Consider the following 16,395-nt stretch of genomic DNA (forward strand, 5'->3'; position numbering starts at 1 on the left):
AGGGCCTTCGTCTGCTGTGTTGGACGACGTGGCAGAAGAGATCGATGAGAGACTAAGGCGACTCATCGCGTGGGAGGAGGGAGACAAGATCGTCTTGAAGGAGGAAGGACAGGCACATCAGTCCTCGAGCAACATCTTCCTCCCTCCTGGACAGAGCCTGCGAGCCTTGTGCAGCAGAGTCATGCCGATCTACTCGGAGCCCGATGAGGTGGCCGCAAAGCTTAGGACGAACTTCGCGCGGGAGTTTCAGTTCAACGCCTGGAGCTCGGAGAGACGGAAGGAGAGTCTCAAGACCGTGCAAGACAAGCTGAGGAACCTGACCTCGCTCAAGTTTCTCTCGTACCTGCACACAAACAACAAGGATCACGCTGTGACTCAGTTCGTGAAGCTCGCGATAGCCGCCAGCTTTTGTCTCGCTCTTGACGAGTCCGGCAACATCCACAGCTGGGGGGACTCGAAGGTGAAGGGCCCGATGAACCTGATGCTCAAGGAGTACGACGACAAGGTGATCGAGCGCATGATCAACAAGTACTTCTCGAAGAAGGAGGAGGAGGACCCCGACCCCGACCAGCAGCGAGCTCGCATAAAGCAGCGGAATGACGACTGGGAGATGTACCTGCAGAACAAGGGAGAGTACGTCTGCATGATGCAGAGCAGGCCCTTCATGCTCAAGAGCATGCAGAGCATCTTCGTCTTCGATGTCGCCGTCGGGGTCTCCCACTGCGCCGCCCTCTCCCGCGAGGGCCATGTCTACACGTGGGGCTGCGGGGACTACGGGAAGCTCGGGCATGGCGGGCTGTGGGATGTTGCACAGCCTCGACAGGTACAGGCGCTGAACAAGCGGCGGTGCATCCAGATCGCGTGCGGGGCGAACCACACGCTGGCGCTGACGGACAACAGCATGCTGTGGACGTGGGGGGACGGGAGGTACGGGCAGCTGGGGCACGGGACCTGGCAAGACTGCGGGCTGCCTTGCAAGGTGCTGAACCCTGAGAGCGCGCGGCAGGAGCACCTGAAGGTGCGATGGGTCGGGTGCGGAGATGACTTCACCGCCGCCATCACCAGCGAGAACCGGATGCTGACGTGGGGCAACGGATGGCACGGCCAGTTGGGGCACGAGAGGATGGTGATGGGGGGAGAGGCAGCGAGGAGGAAGCGGTCGGATGTGGATCAGTTCTTCTCGCGCGTGCCATCCTTGTCCCTGCTGACTCAGACGAAGCAAGACAACGCAAGGGGAAGCGCTGCGAGGACGAGGAGCAACGCGGAGGATTCGAAGATGCAGGAGATTCTGAACCGTCTGAAAGTCTACGAGGGGAAGATGAGGTGCAATCTCGGCTACTCTCCCTCCTCCTCCACCGCAGACGACGGTCGGGCTAGAGCTCGCAGCCTCCCGCAGCAGGTTCATCTCCTGAGAGACGTTGAGGTATCGAAGATCGCATGCGGCAGCCGCCATGTCCTGGCCTACTCTGCGGATCCTCCGCGCGTGTGGTCCTGGGGAGAAGGAGAGGGAAACAAGCTGGGGCACGGCACGTGCTTCGACCAGTATGAGCCGAGTGAGATGCTCCTGCTGATCTGACGGCGACTGACGACGAAGGCGCAGAGTTGGTGCAGGAGCTGGAGGGGAAGACGGTGAGCAGCATGACGTGCGGGAGTATGTGGAGTGCTGTATTCCTTGAGACAGAGGAGGTGAGTGGTGGATCTTTACATGTCCTTGCGATCTGTCTTAACGATCGGCAGGCCAAAGTGTACGGCACGCTTCCGTTCGAGATGTTGCCTTGAGATGACTGATAGCTGTGGATGACAAGAAGGTGAGCAAGGAAAAATAGATTGGAGGGAGAGGAACAACATTGTCAGACTAGGATGATGATTTGTCCTTCACTTATGTTTCATTAGTAGAGATTTCATGGTAATTCGAGAAAAATTTGAAAATTGCAATCAAACTGAATCATGCAGAGTCGTCCTGTGGTGCTTTTTCCTCTTTCATGTTGTTGGACTGCAAAACATTCTTCACTTCCTCCCCTTCACCTTCGTGTCAGACCTGAGGCTTGCGCGAGAGAGACATCTCGTAGATAATAGTCTCGAGCTTCTTCAGCCTGCCGTTGAACTCAGTTGGCTAGTCCGCACAACTCAACTCGTCCTCACGTCGACTTTGCCACGTCAACTTTCTTGATAACCTGTCGATAGATTTTTGTTAGAGTTGCTGGACTACTCGCTGCTTGCCAGCTTCTACCTGATGAGGCATGTCGGGAATCACGATGGTCAGTCCGATGATTTGATCCACAACGTCCTGCCATCGGCATCACAAGTTCCTCAGGCTCTCCCGTGCATTCACCATGCATCTTTTCACTTGCGCCACATCTCGTTTGGTCGCCTGCGCCACTGCGTATCTGCAGCTACCACGTCACAAGGGCAGACTGTAGTGACACCACCTAACCTCGCAACTTCCCCAGTGAAGTCAAGGATCCCTCCCATGTACTCGTTTGCGTTGATCGGCTGCAGCAGAGTTCGTCATGAAAGATCATTCATCGCCATTACGTCAACAGTGATCAAGATGATCGAAAACAGATCGGCAACCAACGAGACTGATTTAATTTACCTCCAAGTCAGCCAGCTCAAGGATCCTCCCGTCTTGGAGGAATTGGTAGAACAAGTAAGCCTGGGAGATCGTAAGACAGTAAAACTTTACAGCATGGCTATCTGTGAAAAGGAAGGAATGGAATACCTCAGCATATTCTTCCATGACACCCTCGAATGCTCCGCTGCACGCAATACTGTGTTACAGCATTGAGCCAAAGACGATAGTAACAAACTTTCTTAGCCCTGGACTAGTTGCGATGACGCTCAAGATTTCCTGTTTTGAAAATAAGTCAGGTGTCACGTACACACAGATTCTAAGAATGGATCCAACATTAGAAGACTCTTTGACTCCATCGAGTTGCTTCTTTGCCTGAAGGAATTCAAATCATGACTTCAAATTCTATCTCTCTTGCTCGCAGTCTACCTTCTCCAAATTTCCACGATGTAGATCATAGATAGAGTTCTAGCATCCAAGCATTAGAGTATAGAAACGGTGTCAAGAAACATGATAAGAAGGAATCTTGTCCTACCTTACAAAGCTTTTGCAAGTCCCTGCATTTCTTGATAACAATTTCCCTCTTTTCATCGAACGCCTCCATCTGCGACAACAACTTGATCAACTGAAGACTCTGCAAAAAAACATATGAATTTGTTACCTCTTGCCGCATCTGATCGAATTCCTGGAGATCTAGTATCGTAGGAGCATCAGCATCTTGCATCACTTCCTCGTTCTTTGATGTACTGTTTGCATCTGCGATATGCTTCACTCTCACAACCAAAGATTCTAGACTTCTGTCCACCTTCCATGACTTCTGGATCAAAAATTTCATGGACAAGGCTGAGTTCAAACAGTGTGTCTTCCATCTGATAATGAACAAGTCAAGAAAGCGATCTACGGTGAAAACGATTAACAACCTTCCTAACTACATACTTCATCGAGTCATATCTGTGCCTGATTGGCCCATTTCTGATTTCACAGAACTCATGTCAGACAACACAGGAAAAACATATACGCAGTTTCAAAACCTGAAATCGAACAGCATGAGCTGCGAATTGATAAGCTCCACCACGTTCTTGCAAACCTGTCGATCAAATCATGAGCAGAAAAACGACCAGATTTTCAACCCTACCATCACAGATCGTGCATCCTTGTCTGAAGCACGCTTTATCTGCAAAACCATCAACAATATATAGTGTGTGTTCAACTCAAGCCAGCAGTACCGCATATCTCTCCAGCTCATTTGAAAATCCAATCACGCCAGGCAGGTATTCATTGTAGGTAGCAAATGGAACCTGAACAATGCTAGTTCACGGTGATGTTCTCACGGAATCGTAACAAGATCACCTCACTGCGACGTAAGACTTGTCCTGTCCTGAGAAAATTCGCAAAAGTCTATCCACTCACGTCAAAGCAGACTCCAGCAGAGGAGTGATAATTACTTTCGCTCGCACGTTGTTTTCGATAGCCCCTGCTCTAGTGCGTTACACGGGACACAATCACATCAGTATCTTACCTGAAAGTGAACCCCACCGTCCTTCACCATCATCATCGAACTCGGCCAAGGATTGCTATAAGAATATCTCAACTAGGGTGGCGGTACTGGCATCGCAGCACTGACTTGTAACTTTGTAGAAGCTTCCTCGATGGCTTGGTCGGCCTGCATTCTTGTCAGAAGACTCACATGAGGATCAGGGATCAAGAAAACCTGCACGAGCTCTCCGCGATGAAGGTGATAAATTGCTTCATTTCCCTTCCGGCATACCTTCAATCTCCTTCAACCACTCTCGAAAACTCTGTCGTCACCAACACACCACGTGTAGGAGCTTCGATGTCGCTTCCCTTCGCTGCTGCTTGGCACGATATCTCCAGGAGACTTGAGTTAGCGTATTATACTGATTGCCAACACATGGAGGTCGCACCGCTCGGCCAAGGCATCAAAAGCAGCCGTCGGAACGTTGACGTCCAGAGATGCGTCTTCTCGCGTCGGAAGCAGCGGAAGAGACGGAATGCTGCTTCTCAGCTTCTTCACGTCTGCAGATTCCAGCCCCATCTAAAACGACCAAGTCAGAGTAGATGAAACAGATCTCTGACATCGCATGCACATAGAATAGAATGAAGCCTCACAAGTACAATCTAACATGTGCAGCTGCGACACCGGGCTCATTGAGGAAACAAGGGCAGCATGCGAGCATAGCCATCAAGGCGAAAGGTATCAAAATGCATAGAGTAGGTGGTAGGTGCACAACAAGCGCCAAGTGATCTTGATCTATGAACAGCGAGGGATGGCATAACATACAATGGTCGTGCTCTTCTTGCAAGCACGTTCCACATTCTTTTCCCTTCTACAAGGCGACCCTCCACCGCCAAAAGCGGCTGTACGAAGACCCAGTAAAGATGTGCATACTGCCATGGCGGGGCCCTCCCTAGCTGAAATTCCAGAATCTTTCCCCCTAACGCCTTGAGCAGTGCAGAATAGGATTGCTGACGATGCGAGAAACAGAGAGCAGAGACAGGGGGATGATTGAATAGCAAACATCTGCCTGCTTCCTTTCCTTAAGATTATTCTTCTCCTCCATCTGCCATATTCTTCTTTCTCTTCGCATGCCAGAATTGGGGAGGGTTTACGAACTTCATTTCCGCGTTTCGCCATGCTGCGACCCCGGCTTGAAAATCTCAAAATCTCCTACCCCTCCATCAGACTACCTCACCCTGCAATTATACTACCCTACCAGCAGAATCACTATCAAAAGTACCCCTTTTCTCATCACTCATAACTGTACCCTACCCACATGTGTACTACCCCACCCCATACTCAATATGCATTTTCCCCTGCACGATCTGGTTGAAACCGCAGATGATGGTAGACCTTCATCTCCGGTTTCAAAACACAATTTCGGGATCTCTTGCAATTCCAGAAATGAAAAGGCTAGTTCTAAAAGAGCACACTTCATATTTGAAATATTAGAGGTACTTTTGAGATTCTATTGATGCACTCTTTGCCCCAGATGCGCCGGGGTCAAAGATGATGGAGTTGAGTAAACTTGAAGAATCTGCTTGACGTGCGGTCCGTTGGGTATGGCGGCGGAGCGAGAGGGGTCGGATTCGCCGCTGTGGTTGACAGACGAGGTAAGCGATCGAGATGAGGAACTGCGGCAACTAGCCTGTGATTCACATCCTTTGATAACCGGCCCGGGCTGCCGTGACGCTCCTCATGCAGGGAACTCACCTGGATGTTCTTGACTGGAGGACGCCAAGACAGATTCACAAGGGTTACCCTCCCCTGAGTTCAAGGTTCCTGCACAAGGGACCTTCAGGAAGTATCGAGCGCGTCCTCGCTGAAGGGAGCCAGATGAAGTTGACCCCCAGGTGCGAGCTCCATGAAGGAGCTCGGACTCGGACTCTATTTGAGCTGACCTGGGATGTGATAGAACGCATAATATCTTCTTGCTGACTGCGGAAAGGAGCAAGGAGAGGGGAAGACCTGTTCAAGTCGATAATGTAAACTGCTGAACATGACTTCTTGGCATATCCGTGAAACAGCCTTGTCCCTGAAACATGGTGCAGAGTCTCAGCCGACCTCTAAGGCTGGATAGGATATGGCAATTCAGCAATCGGCAGGCACTACTGTTTCTGCTGTTCGACTTGAGCTTTTCCGTCTCACTAGTTGTATGGCCAGGCATCGGAAGAAGAGATACGTGCTTCTATGTCAAATAGATCGTGCATTCTACATGAAAAGCCTCCCCCGAACACTGTAACAATGCATCTCTCCTATCCTAGAATAATGTTTCTGCTGGCTCAGTCTCCGAGGACTACTTCAAGCAGGCTGCGAAGATCTCAGGCACAGCACGGTACATATAAAGAGGCTGGACTACTACAAGGAGCGTTCACCCCTTCTGTTGGCAGATGAGATCAAACAGGAGTCACAACAGTCAAAGACAAGTGGGGACAGTGACTTCCAGGGTGTCGACGACTTTCTACACTCAGTCAGAAAAGTTCCCCCGCCAAGCGGGTCAAGACTACATCTTCACTCAGAGCCCAGGAACTTCTCTCCCATGCGAATATCGACGTCGTATGGCACCAGAAGTTACGACGCGTTCCAAGACCAACTCGAGGGTGTTCGTCCAAAGACTACCATTCACCCGTCACGGAAGTCGAGGATGGCATTCATCTCCGCATTTCAATACGATAGCAATGACTCGTATTCTGTTCCAAGTTGGGTGACCCCAAGAAAGGTGGACAAAATGCTCGGTTCTGTTCCTCGCAAGAAAATGATTTCTCTTGCAGATCAAGACCGCTCAGCCAGCGACAAGACCTCGTACGATTGTGAGTTGATGCCTCATGTGTTGAACTCCCAACATTGACTTGCTTGTCTTGGAACGAAGCCATCTGCACACCCTGAGCACAAGATCTCGCTGGAGGTAGTCACTGTACCAAGTCAGCTTTCTCCGAGAAGGCCGATAACGCGGGCACACCTGAAGGGAGGGAAGTCCATCGATGACAAGGTCTTCGAGTATACAGAAGTTCCGGAGAGATCGTTAGAACAGGTGCTGTCCAGCGAATCAACTCCGTATGAGATACGTGAGACTCTCAAGGTCCGGGCGCTGTGGGTGAGCTCGCCTCGAAGAGTTGTCTCCGAGTTTGTCAGCATCGAATGACCAACAGTTTGCCTTGGGCTGATCGGAGTGTGTAAACTAATCTCAATAAATCAACTCTGACTGATACAGACTGACAAAGAGACAGCCATGCGACTTATCATGCACAGCGTGTTGAGAGAGAGAAACAAGCTTTCTAAATTGTAACAGGATGAGGGAGCATGCAGGATAGTGAACCAAAGAGAGATAGATGGATAAAAAGAAAATGTAATCAAATCGTCATCATGTTATGTTCGTGGAATTCTCAGGCCCCCGCGCTCTCCATGGAAGCATCGATCTTCGTCTTGAGGGACTTCACCATCTTCTTCAGCTTACAGACAGGACCGCACGCTCCATGAGACAGTCTCTGGGCTGACTTGCCGCGTCCTGCAAACTTCTGGTGAAGCAAAGTAGACTTCGACTTGATCGCCCTAGGGCCGGGATCTGCCTCAGACGCAATACCTCCTCGGACGGTATTCATAGAATTCGGATTGTCGACCAGCACCCCTGAGTTTGAACCACCCATTCCTCCACCAACTCTCCTCCTCTCGACATCATCTGCCCACTTCTGCGCTGCCTTGTCGTCATCGTCCTCCGCGCTTTCACCTTCCTCTGCATCCTGTGCGTGTTTCTCAGCTGAGTCTTCTTCTTTCTGTGAAACCTCCATCGGAGAGGCACCCGAAGGCCAGTAATTCTTGGGATTCGAATACTCGGGTGGCGACTGCGAGCACACATCGACCATCAAGCGAATGGTCTTGTCCCAGCGGGACGGGTATTGTTCCTGGTAGTTGTACCCGAGGTAGCAGATGTTGCCGCACGAGCACGGCCTTCCTTGTTTTGCACTTGCTTCACAGTCCTTGGGGTAGACTCTCACAGGAGGAAGGGTAGTAGAAGCATCGTTAGCAGGATTGTCTGCCATGCAGAACTTGACCATGAACACAACAGCATTCTTTGGTGACCCGTAGATCACTGTCGCACCCTGGGGCAAACTCTCTTTCTTGACAGCTGTGACCGCGATGCCTTTCTGCGGGAGGAGGGACGGAGCTCTTTCCAGCATCTCCTTCTGGCTGTCACTCAACGAGTCGAACGAGGGCATCAAGGGGAAGGGCCCTGGTGAGTAATCGCCGTCTGCCTGCTCCAAGTTGAAGAAGAAGTATCGGTTGATGAACTCAAAGTCTATGATCCCTCCTGTGAAGATCATTGCATTTCCGTTGGCCACGAAGCTCCTCAGGCGCTGACCGATCGCCTTCGAAGGATTGTGGACGTAGAAATCCCACTCCATGGGTGGAAACAATAGAGAGACACAACAAGAGTGGCTCAGTTTGCGAAACAATGGTCCGTCTAGCTTATAGATGAAGCGAGGATCACGGTATTCTCCTCCCATGATGGTTCCTAACTTGAAGATATGGCGAACAGTCTCTCCAGACCCTGTGAAGCGTCGGTTCGTGCTCGACCCCCAATACAGCCACAAGTTGGCCGGGGCACTCCAAGGTTCTTCGTCGATGCCGATACCATGAGGTTGCTCCCAGGTTCCCAGGTCTTCAACAGGACCTCCATTAATCCTTGACCATGACAAGAGCAGAGCAACGCAGGAGAACGCAATTAGAAGTGCTATTCCTGCCTTGAACGAAGCTGGATGCATTTGGCGAAAGCTTGCAATGGACATGCTAAGGCTGTATCAGACACAGGCAGCAGCAGGGAGCGGAGGAGAGAGGTGAAGGGAGGATGCGAGCAAGAGACGAGGGTAGAACGCGAGTGATACCTCCTCCTCCTTCCTCTACTTCTCAGTCCCCTGCACCTGAATCCGCATGAAGACCGCCGCGCCTTTTCGGAGCTCAGACCGTTAGAACCGTTTAATGTGCGCAACTGCAACGACTATGTAACGGATACAACTGGTCTTTGATGTTTATGAAAATGTAGTTTGAAGTTGTACCCCTACTTTAGAGTATAAATTTAGGGGTACGGAATAGCTAAGGACCCACCCACCCATACTTGTGTTACCCACAAGAGACGTACGGAAAGGGAGGAATGCAGGAAACAAAATTCAACTTGCAGGGAGGTTTCTACGGCGAGGGCAATGCAGGAGGGGGGAAGCTGATAGATGAAGTGGCGATATGACACAGATCGAGCATCTCGGATGAGGGAGAGTTGTGTGCAAGGGGTATAAGAAACATTCTTCATCCGTTTTCGAATCTTGCGCACGCTAACCCCGTCAAGTGAAAGGATTGATACCAAATTGAGACAAACGACGTCAAGAAAGATGAGCGAAACATCCCATTGTACGTGAAGGGAGGCAAGTACAATGCTGCGAGCTAGGAACGATCCCGCGACTGTTCTGGGCGATAGAGAGGTCTGGAGCGAGGAACCTGGGTCACAGGAACCGCGACCTGAGGAGGTAGTGAGCAAACTCTTTGAGTCAGCGCCTGAGGGTGGTGCAGGAGGGACTGGATGACGTTTTCGATGCGCTGAGGACAAGTAGATCGGAGGTGGGGGAGGACGAGGATCAATTTGACGAGGGCACACCGCTGGAGGAGGAAGGGATCGCCCTGAGGTAAGCTTGCCTGATGCAATCACAGTCGAGCTGAATCTGCATCTTCCATGCAAGACGTCTTGTCAGATCGTCTAGTTCTCTCGGATGCAAGACGATATCGTTCAGAGGATCTGTCGTCCTGACTGTCAACAACATCTCTGGTGCCGGGATGCTGACTTTGCCCCAAGTCTTTCAGCAGTCGGTGACCGTACAAGAGTTGTCCTTGCTATCGGTCTCATGTACCTTGTAGGGATGGGTTCTTCCGATCTTGACCTTTGGTCTCATCTGTGTTGCATCCTCTCTCGCTGCAACCTTCCTCACCGACTCCATTGCGCGGATTCCGGGCAATAGGTAAACATCGTAGACTCTGGTGTTGCTGCGGAGAATTCACACGAGTTTAACAGTCGTTTTGATCGGAGAATCGAGTTCGCTTGCGTGTTTGAGGAGTTCTTTGGAAAAGTAATAGTCTCTGATTTGACGTACTTCACTGATGGGTTGAACTCAGCGCATGAAGCGAACGGCTCAGATCATGCTGATCATATGCCTCTTCTCACAGATCTTGTCTGGGATCATTGCAACTTCACAAGTAGTCCTGATGTCTCTCTCAACGTGCTTGTCCATGCTGACCCTCAGCACAAGGTCGTCGACAGTCTTGTCGTGTTTGTCAACCCGACCAGGTCGACTTACGCGCTTCAGGTTCATCCCTTTGCTTTTCAAGGTGTAATGAAGCTGACCCCGCAACAGGTCTTGCCTGAGTTCAAGATACTCAAGTGGACGGCTCCTGATCAGCCGCAAGCCGAATTGTCAAATTTTGCGGGATCGGGATCGACTCCTCCTCCCGTCATCCCAGTCTGCACAGGGAGCGACGCTGTTCCTTTTCAGCAGGGAGACTCAGGGCTCGTGATCACGCTGGGGTACAAGTCTTGTCCGAAGATGATAGCGTTCTCACATGAACGATTTCTAGATATCTCCTCCTGTTCATCTTCCTCACCCCTTTCAGGTGGGTGAAACTGCAGTGTCCTTGAGAAGGCTGACGTGATGCCACAGTTATCGCACTCTCGATGAGAGTATTGGATCCCAAAAGTTTGCTTTCGTGCTCTTGATCGCGTTTACCATCACATTCATCACTCAGTTTCTCTCGGTGATGATTCCTACCTTCGCTTCCGCCCCCTTCTCTCCGCGATGTTGATCCTTCTTGGCAGGAGGGGTTGGTGTTGCGGAGAGTGCCGGCGTTCGGCGACAGCTACAGGTAGAGTGGATGAGTAGAGGAGAGGCAAGAAACAAGGTGGTAGAGTTTTTTTTGTGACGGGGTATTTGAGTGACAAGTGAGAATTGGAAAGGAAGGAGTGAGGGGAGAAGGATAGGATGTTGTAAATACAGAGAGAGTGGACAAAGGGATCGAATATGGAAAGTGAAGATGAAGATCGGGAAGAGTACGTCCAATAACTGCGGCGGGATGTAGGAACATGCTTGGAAGTATCATCTTTAATTACGGGTATGGAAAATGTCCTACTAGAGGCTCGATGATGACGCATTGTCTGCAGATTCATCGTGATGGTTCCGTCATGGTTAAATGAGAAGCGGCGCGATGTGAGCTCGCGCAATCTCTCGTATGAGGTGACACGGCGTGTGTTGACTACTTGAAGGTGTCTGTCAACAAGACTATTTGGACCTCTACCGCACTTTCCACTGTCTTGTACATCATCGTTGGCTTGCTCGGTGGTTTGGCTTATGACCAGGTATCATGTCTCTTCCATTCGATGATGTCCCCATGCTCGTGACGATGGTCAAGAGTTCCTTGACTGATGGAGGGGTTCACTGCAGATCCAAGGGAACTTCTTGAACTCTCTTGCATCTCACTGCAACCCCGCATGGGTTAGGCTGGTAAAGATGAAACTTGAAGAGGTTTCTAGTGACCGAGCATGCGACAGTCGTCGTTCATGTTCGCAATCATCTGCGTTGGACTGAGGTGAACATCACCAACATCACTTCAGAGATCTCACTTGTTTGCAAGTGTACCCATCTACTGCATCATGACCCGGTACAGTCTTCTCGTCGGAGAGGTAGACTGACAGCGTCGGCGCCCTCGTCGTGCTGACACAGTCAACTCCCTTCCTCCCTCAGATCTGTGGCGAAGGCTGGGCTTTCTTCTGGACCGTCTTCTTTCCCTGGCTGTTTGCCTGGATGTTCTACAACGGAGGAGCTTTCAACAACGTGACCGGCTCTCCTCCCTCTCGGGCGACAGTCTTGACGTCTGCATGCAGATCGTCTCTTGGAGCGGACTACTCAACAACGGCCCGATCAACTTCGTCCTGCCCCTCCTAGTATCCCTCAAGGTGATATGCCACCAGCTCCGCTTTACTAGATCCACGATCCTGACTCCTGTACCACCGTCCTCCTCCTCTGCTCAGTGGCTGCTGCCTCCTCCTACTCACTCTCCTCCTCCCAGGCCTTCGACTTCTCCATGCAGGAGATCGCCTCGAGGACGCCGAGCTCCAGGAAGGACGACACGTCGGTGGACACCAACTCCGAGTCATTCTCATGGAGATCCCCCTCCCATTACTTGGAGAGCAGAACAATCGTCAAGCCACTGCCCAAGTGCATGCAGGTCCCTCCGTACCTTGCTGTCCTCAACTTGCCCTCCTCTTCTCACCTCTGACTCTCGCTTCCCCTCCTTTCCCGCCTAATTCCTGTTCCCCTCCCTCCCCCCACCTTCCTCTCCTCCCTCCCCCCTTCAAGGCCCCTGACACGTCTTCCCTTGCAGCCTGCACACAAGCACATCGTCTACCTCCTCATCTCCGTCCTCATCCTCTTCCAGCTTGCTTCACTCGCTCTTTCCATCCTCTGTTGGAACACCCTACACGGCGTCTGCTGAACAACTCGGATCCTTCTCCTCTCCTCCCGTCATAGCCCCTTGACCATCTCCAGCTGAGCTTGAGCAAGGCTTGCAGCTAAAAGACGCCGGCGAACTACTCGATCATCCCGAACCTCTCAGGGGGCCAGAGCCTCAGGAGAGGACGTCCCTTGACCTGCTCTCGATGGTGAGCTCCAGCAGCAAGGTTGAGGAGAGAGGAGGAGCAGGGAAGACCTTCGAAGCGTCCAGTGGCCCCCAAACTCGCGAGTCAACGGAGACAGCCTGGGAAACGTAACGAGGACGAAGACAAGAACGGAGGAGTTCACACCTTGCAGTCTCCAAGGACCAGGAGGGACTTGTCAGGGATTACTCCTTCCTCTGCCAGGCTAGTCAGGGAGGAGGAGAGGAGGAGAAAGAGGGAAGGAGAAAGTTCTTTCACACACTTGGAAGAATTCTCGAGGAGGTCGCCTCCCCAGTCCTCTTGTCGGGCTCGCAAAGGTTCTTCCGCTCTGCAAGCAGCGACTCTGAAGATTTTCCGTCCAACAAAACCCTGAAAGTTCAAAGCGCTCTCAGCCTCCAGCCTTCTCTTGCCCCTCCCATCTTCCTCCTTACAACACATTTCCTCCTTCTCCTTTCCCCCGGACTTCGCCTCCTTCTCACGGTCTTCTCACCTTCCATCCCCCGACACCTTGAAGCTCTCATGAGGGAGCCCCGCCACTCTCTTCACAAACAAGTCGCCTCCTCGCAGTCTTCCTCCGTTGGATCGAACAATCCTCTGCGAAAACCTCACTCGGCTTCATCCACAGCACAGGAAACAAACTAAGTCACACTTTCTACCACCCCCCCCCCCATCTCCGCACTGCTCCTGCTCCTTCCCCAGCCGCCTGCACCCGACTCTACCGCTTGCTTCACCCCAGCGTCTCGCTTACCTCAAGTTCCTCCGGAGGGGAGAAGAGGATGATCTCGTTCCTCTTGAGTGGCACTCCGAGTCGCGCTGTCATCTGATCCCCGTCATCCTCAGCAGTGAGCAGCAGGGGCTTCACCTTCTCGACCACCAGCAGATCTCCAGCCATGATCGTCGGCTCCATGCTGCGTGAAGGGATCTTGTACAGGGAGATGGCCTCTCGGGCTATGAGGCCAGACATGAGCAGACCAAGCGAGGCCTAAGGAGCTAACGGGTGAAAATGCGAGACCATTGGGCCATATCATGAGAGAGCAAGAACAAGGATCGAGGGGAGACGAGGATGCGGGGAACTGGGTGAGACATGTACATGCAAAGGGAAAGGGAGAACGACGACCAGGTGGTTGCAAGGAGGAACAGGAAGAGAAGGAGGGAGGAGAGAAATCGAGACCATCGTGACGATTATAAGGGTCGCCGTGTTGTACATGGCTTGTGTCACAGCAACAGGAATTTCTCCCATGCTCACTCGCACAGGCCAACTCCTGTCCAAGTCCTTCCTGACCGCATAGATTGGACGTACCTGCTCGTCTGCTTACCACCAGCCCCCTCCCAGCCTATCCCCCGTTCCTCCTCCCTTACCTTGAGGATCGGGTTCTTCGACGAGGATGCGCTGAAGATCATTGTACCGTCCTCCGCGTCTTCCATCCCCATGATGCGGTACTCCAACCCGGGATACACCCCCTTCAAGAACAGCTCGTCCCTCCTCCTCCTCCAGTCTGCTCGCCCGATTCCCAGGGAAGGAACGAACACCTGCCCGCATCTCAAAGACTTGCGGACATCCTCTGGCCACTCCCAGAAGATCCCATTCCTCCTCCTGAACCCATCGGACGCCCCAGCTGTGGCGTACAACATCAACAGGCTTCCGACCTTCTTCACCAGGCCCCCGTTGCTCTCATCTCCCTGACTCAACTGCACTCTCCCAAAGTTGGTGATGTTCACCATGACAGACAAGACGCCTTCCTCGTCCACGAAGTCGCCAATCCTCTCCTGGGGGAGCACGTGCGCACCCCAGTCGTTTGCCATTCCGCTGGAGCTGTCGGCAAAATTTTCCCCGCAGAACCTCATCCCGCAGTCGAACGCCACGTCAAATCTCGGGCCAGACGTTTGACGCCCCAAGATGCAGAGGGTGAAGCAGCAATCCACTCCCTCCTCCTCCTGCGTTGCCTCCGGCAGGTAGCGCAGGTACACTGCGGTCCTCCCCCGCCGGGAGTAAGTCGATCCCATGAAGCTGTTATTCTTTCCCCCTGGAACCCACAAGCTGTCTGTCTGCGTTCCTCCTGGATAGAGGACGACCTGCCATGATGTCCCATCCTCCAGCGTGAAGGGTTCAGAGGACAGAAAGCTAGCGGGCTGGCTAGCTGCTAGGGCTGTAGGGTCACAACCCTTGAAGGTTACTAGATGAGACTGTCTTGCAATGACATGTTTTCCTGCAGCAACCTCCGTATCTCTTCCTCCTCCCGCTGACATCGCCTTCACTACATGTGGTCGCCTTGCAAGCTGTAACCTGCCAGTGGGAGCGCAAAGTCTGGAGGAGGCCAAGCGAAGCCCAGGTGAAATCACAGGAGAGAAACTGAATGAAGAGAAGAAGAGTTCGAGGAAGACAAGAAGCTCAAGGGTCGAGGCCGAACTGAATCGTATCATGCTTGCGTTCCTCCCCACTCCGTACCTCCTTTTCCTTGTTACTCGGATCACACCAACCTCCTCGATAGCACTTGGCACGAAGCAAAGCACGCACCAACTAGCGGACAAAGAGGCTCCTCTTTTCCTCTGCTATCCTCGATTGCTCTCTTCCTGCCCCTCCTCCTCCCTCTCGGGCTTCATGGCGTTCCAACATCCCAGCGCCATTTCTCTTCGTTGCTCTGCATGTCGGGCTGTCCAATCAACTGAGCTGAAGCGTCCGGTCGCCGGGCCCGGGGTCCCGTCAGTTCCCGATCCGGCGTGACCACGGCACTGGCCGCGTGACTGGCCGGGCCGCGCAGCCGGCGCCGGGCCGCCGGGGGCACGGAGGCTCCGACCGTGACTCCGATCGGACCGGACACTGTCACCGTCACGGTCGGCCCGGCCCCGGGACCGTCCTGGGACCGGTAGTCGTGTGACGGCCGTACTCGGGGATCCGCCTGAGCTGCAAGCCGCTCGTTGGAAGGAGGGCCTTCAGTTGGCAGGATTAGGTTTGGTTCTCGCTGTCTTTTCCGAGTTCTCGCCGTTTGGCCTGTGCGACAGTCACTGAGTGTCAGACGCTCCCATGATTGTATGATAGGGCCCAGATAATATTGCCAAGTTGCGGCCGCACCCGGTAAGGCCCGTAGTGATGCGGGGCCGGGGCCGGGAAACTCTTTACTCAAAGTTAAGTTAAAAACAGGCCGGGGAGGGCAGTTCATAAGTAAGAGCTCAGTACGCCACTACGGTACGGTACGCCGGTACGGTACGGCGTAGTCCTCGCAGCCTGGCAGATTGTTTTACAGTTAAGTTACTTATATTAGTCCGACCCGGTAAAAAAAAGGTCAAAACGTTAACTTCAGGGTGGTGATGGATTTGCGTACAGCCTGAGGAGCAGTAGTGGTAGGAGGGTGTTCGCGAGGGGCGTCCCAGCACAGGAACTGACTGGTATGACAGTTGACAGGATGGGATATGACAGGAGATACTAGTGGCCGGAAGAGCTCAGTATGGAAGGATGCAAGGAGGATTACAAGAGAAGTGAGTCAGAGTGCAAGGAAAGCAGGAAGGTGCAGAATCTTGAAGTAGAAAGCGACGATTACAACATCAGAGGATGAGAGAGGACAATGAAGCAGGGACGTACGACTTTAATTTATCTAGAGTTAGTTGTATGACCGACGCAGTCGA

At 52.4% G+C, this 16,395-nt stretch overlaps 5 protein-coding genes across 5 annotated transcripts; 3 read left to right on the forward strand and 2 right to left on the reverse strand.

Annotated features, from left to right (window-relative positions):
- Positions 1–467: 467 nt before the first annotated feature.
- Positions 468–5,244, forward strand: GUITHDRAFT_150990 (hypothetical protein). Its single transcript, XM_005838017.1, has 21 exons — positions 468–1,553; positions 1,601–1,686; positions 1,738–1,993; positions 2,039–2,493; positions 2,597–2,656; positions 2,723–2,947; positions 3,002–3,176; positions 3,234–3,328; positions 3,378–3,441; positions 3,493–3,544; positions 3,604–3,659; positions 3,708–3,746; positions 3,799–3,870; positions 3,923–3,970; positions 4,018–4,046; positions 4,092–4,146; positions 4,197–4,235; positions 4,284–4,340; positions 4,390–4,441; positions 4,498–4,628; positions 5,208–5,244. The coding sequence occupies exons 1-3, from the start codon at positions 473–475 to the stop codon at positions 1,777–1,779; spliced, it is 1,209 nt and encodes a 402-aa protein (XP_005838074.1). The 5' UTR covers positions 468–472; the 3' UTR covers positions 1,780–1,993; positions 2,039–2,493; positions 2,597–2,656; positions 2,723–2,947; positions 3,002–3,176; positions 3,234–3,328; positions 3,378–3,441; positions 3,493–3,544; positions 3,604–3,659; positions 3,708–3,746; positions 3,799–3,870; positions 3,923–3,970; positions 4,018–4,046; positions 4,092–4,146; positions 4,197–4,235; positions 4,284–4,340; positions 4,390–4,441; positions 4,498–4,628; positions 5,208–5,244.
- A 1,386-nt stretch (positions 5,245–6,630) lies between these two features.
- Positions 6,631–7,233, forward strand: GUITHDRAFT_134615 (hypothetical protein; the record flags this gene model as incomplete). The annotated part of the gene is made up of 3 exons (XM_005838018.1): positions 6,631–6,810; positions 6,863–6,901; positions 6,961–7,233. 3 exons carry the CDS (start codon positions 6,631–6,633, stop codon positions 7,231–7,233), a joined length of 492 nt encoding a protein of 163 aa, XP_005838075.1.
- Positions 7,234–7,474: 241 nt separating this feature from the next.
- Positions 7,475–8,875, reverse strand: GUITHDRAFT_134616 (hypothetical protein; the record flags this gene model as incomplete). The annotated part of the gene is made up of 1 exon (XM_005838019.1): positions 7,475–8,875. The coding sequence occupies one exon, from the start codon at positions 8,873–8,875 to the stop codon at positions 7,475–7,477; it is 1,401 nt and encodes a 466-aa protein (XP_005838076.1).
- A 636-nt stretch (positions 8,876–9,511) lies between these two features.
- GUITHDRAFT_103016 (hypothetical protein) lies at positions 9,512–12,398 on the forward strand (the record flags this gene model as incomplete). Its single annotated transcript, XM_005838020.1, has 19 exons — positions 9,512–9,604; positions 9,648–9,760; positions 9,827–9,941; positions 9,990–10,090; positions 10,144–10,198; positions 10,245–10,325; positions 10,379–10,435; positions 10,484–10,653; positions 10,704–10,739; positions 10,787–10,880; positions 10,942–10,988; positions 11,284–11,329; positions 11,386–11,478; positions 11,564–11,623; positions 11,671–11,708; positions 11,754–11,802; positions 11,864–11,953; positions 12,004–12,075; positions 12,189–12,398. 19 exons carry the CDS (start codon positions 9,512–9,514, stop codon positions 12,396–12,398), a joined length of 1,620 nt encoding a protein of 539 aa, XP_005838077.1.
- A 310-nt stretch (positions 12,399–12,708) lies between these two features.
- GUITHDRAFT_134618 (hypothetical protein) lies at positions 12,709–15,021 on the reverse strand (the record flags this gene model as incomplete). Its single annotated transcript, XM_005838021.1, has 8 exons — positions 12,709–12,768; positions 12,828–12,875; positions 12,922–12,971; positions 13,037–13,143; positions 13,265–13,368; positions 13,523–13,756; positions 13,946–14,074; positions 14,134–15,021. 8 exons carry the CDS (start codon positions 15,019–15,021, stop codon positions 12,709–12,711), a joined length of 1,620 nt encoding a protein of 539 aa, XP_005838078.1.
- Between the last annotated feature and the right edge of the window lie 1,374 nt (positions 15,022–16,395).

This window comes from Guillardia theta (genome assembly GCF_000315625.1).
Source record: "Guillardia theta CCMP2712 unplaced genomic scaffold GUITHscaffold_12, whole genome shotgun sequence".
Taxonomy (NCBI): domain Eukaryota; class Cryptophyceae; order Pyrenomonadales; family Geminigeraceae; genus Guillardia; species Guillardia theta.

Coding starts and splice junctions, on each gene's coding strand:
- GUITHDRAFT_150990 (XM_005838017.1), top strand. CDS start 473: ATGAACCTGATGCTCAAGGAGTACGACGACAAGGTGATCGAGCGCATG. Junction 1,554..1,600: donor CTTCGACCAGTATGAGCCGA/GTGAGATGCTCC, acceptor ACGAAGGCGCAG/AGTTGGTGCAGGAGCTGGAG. Junction 1,687..1,737: donor TATTCCTTGAGACAGAGGAG/GTGAGTGGTGGA, acceptor AACGATCGGCAG/GCCAAAGTGTACGGCACGCT.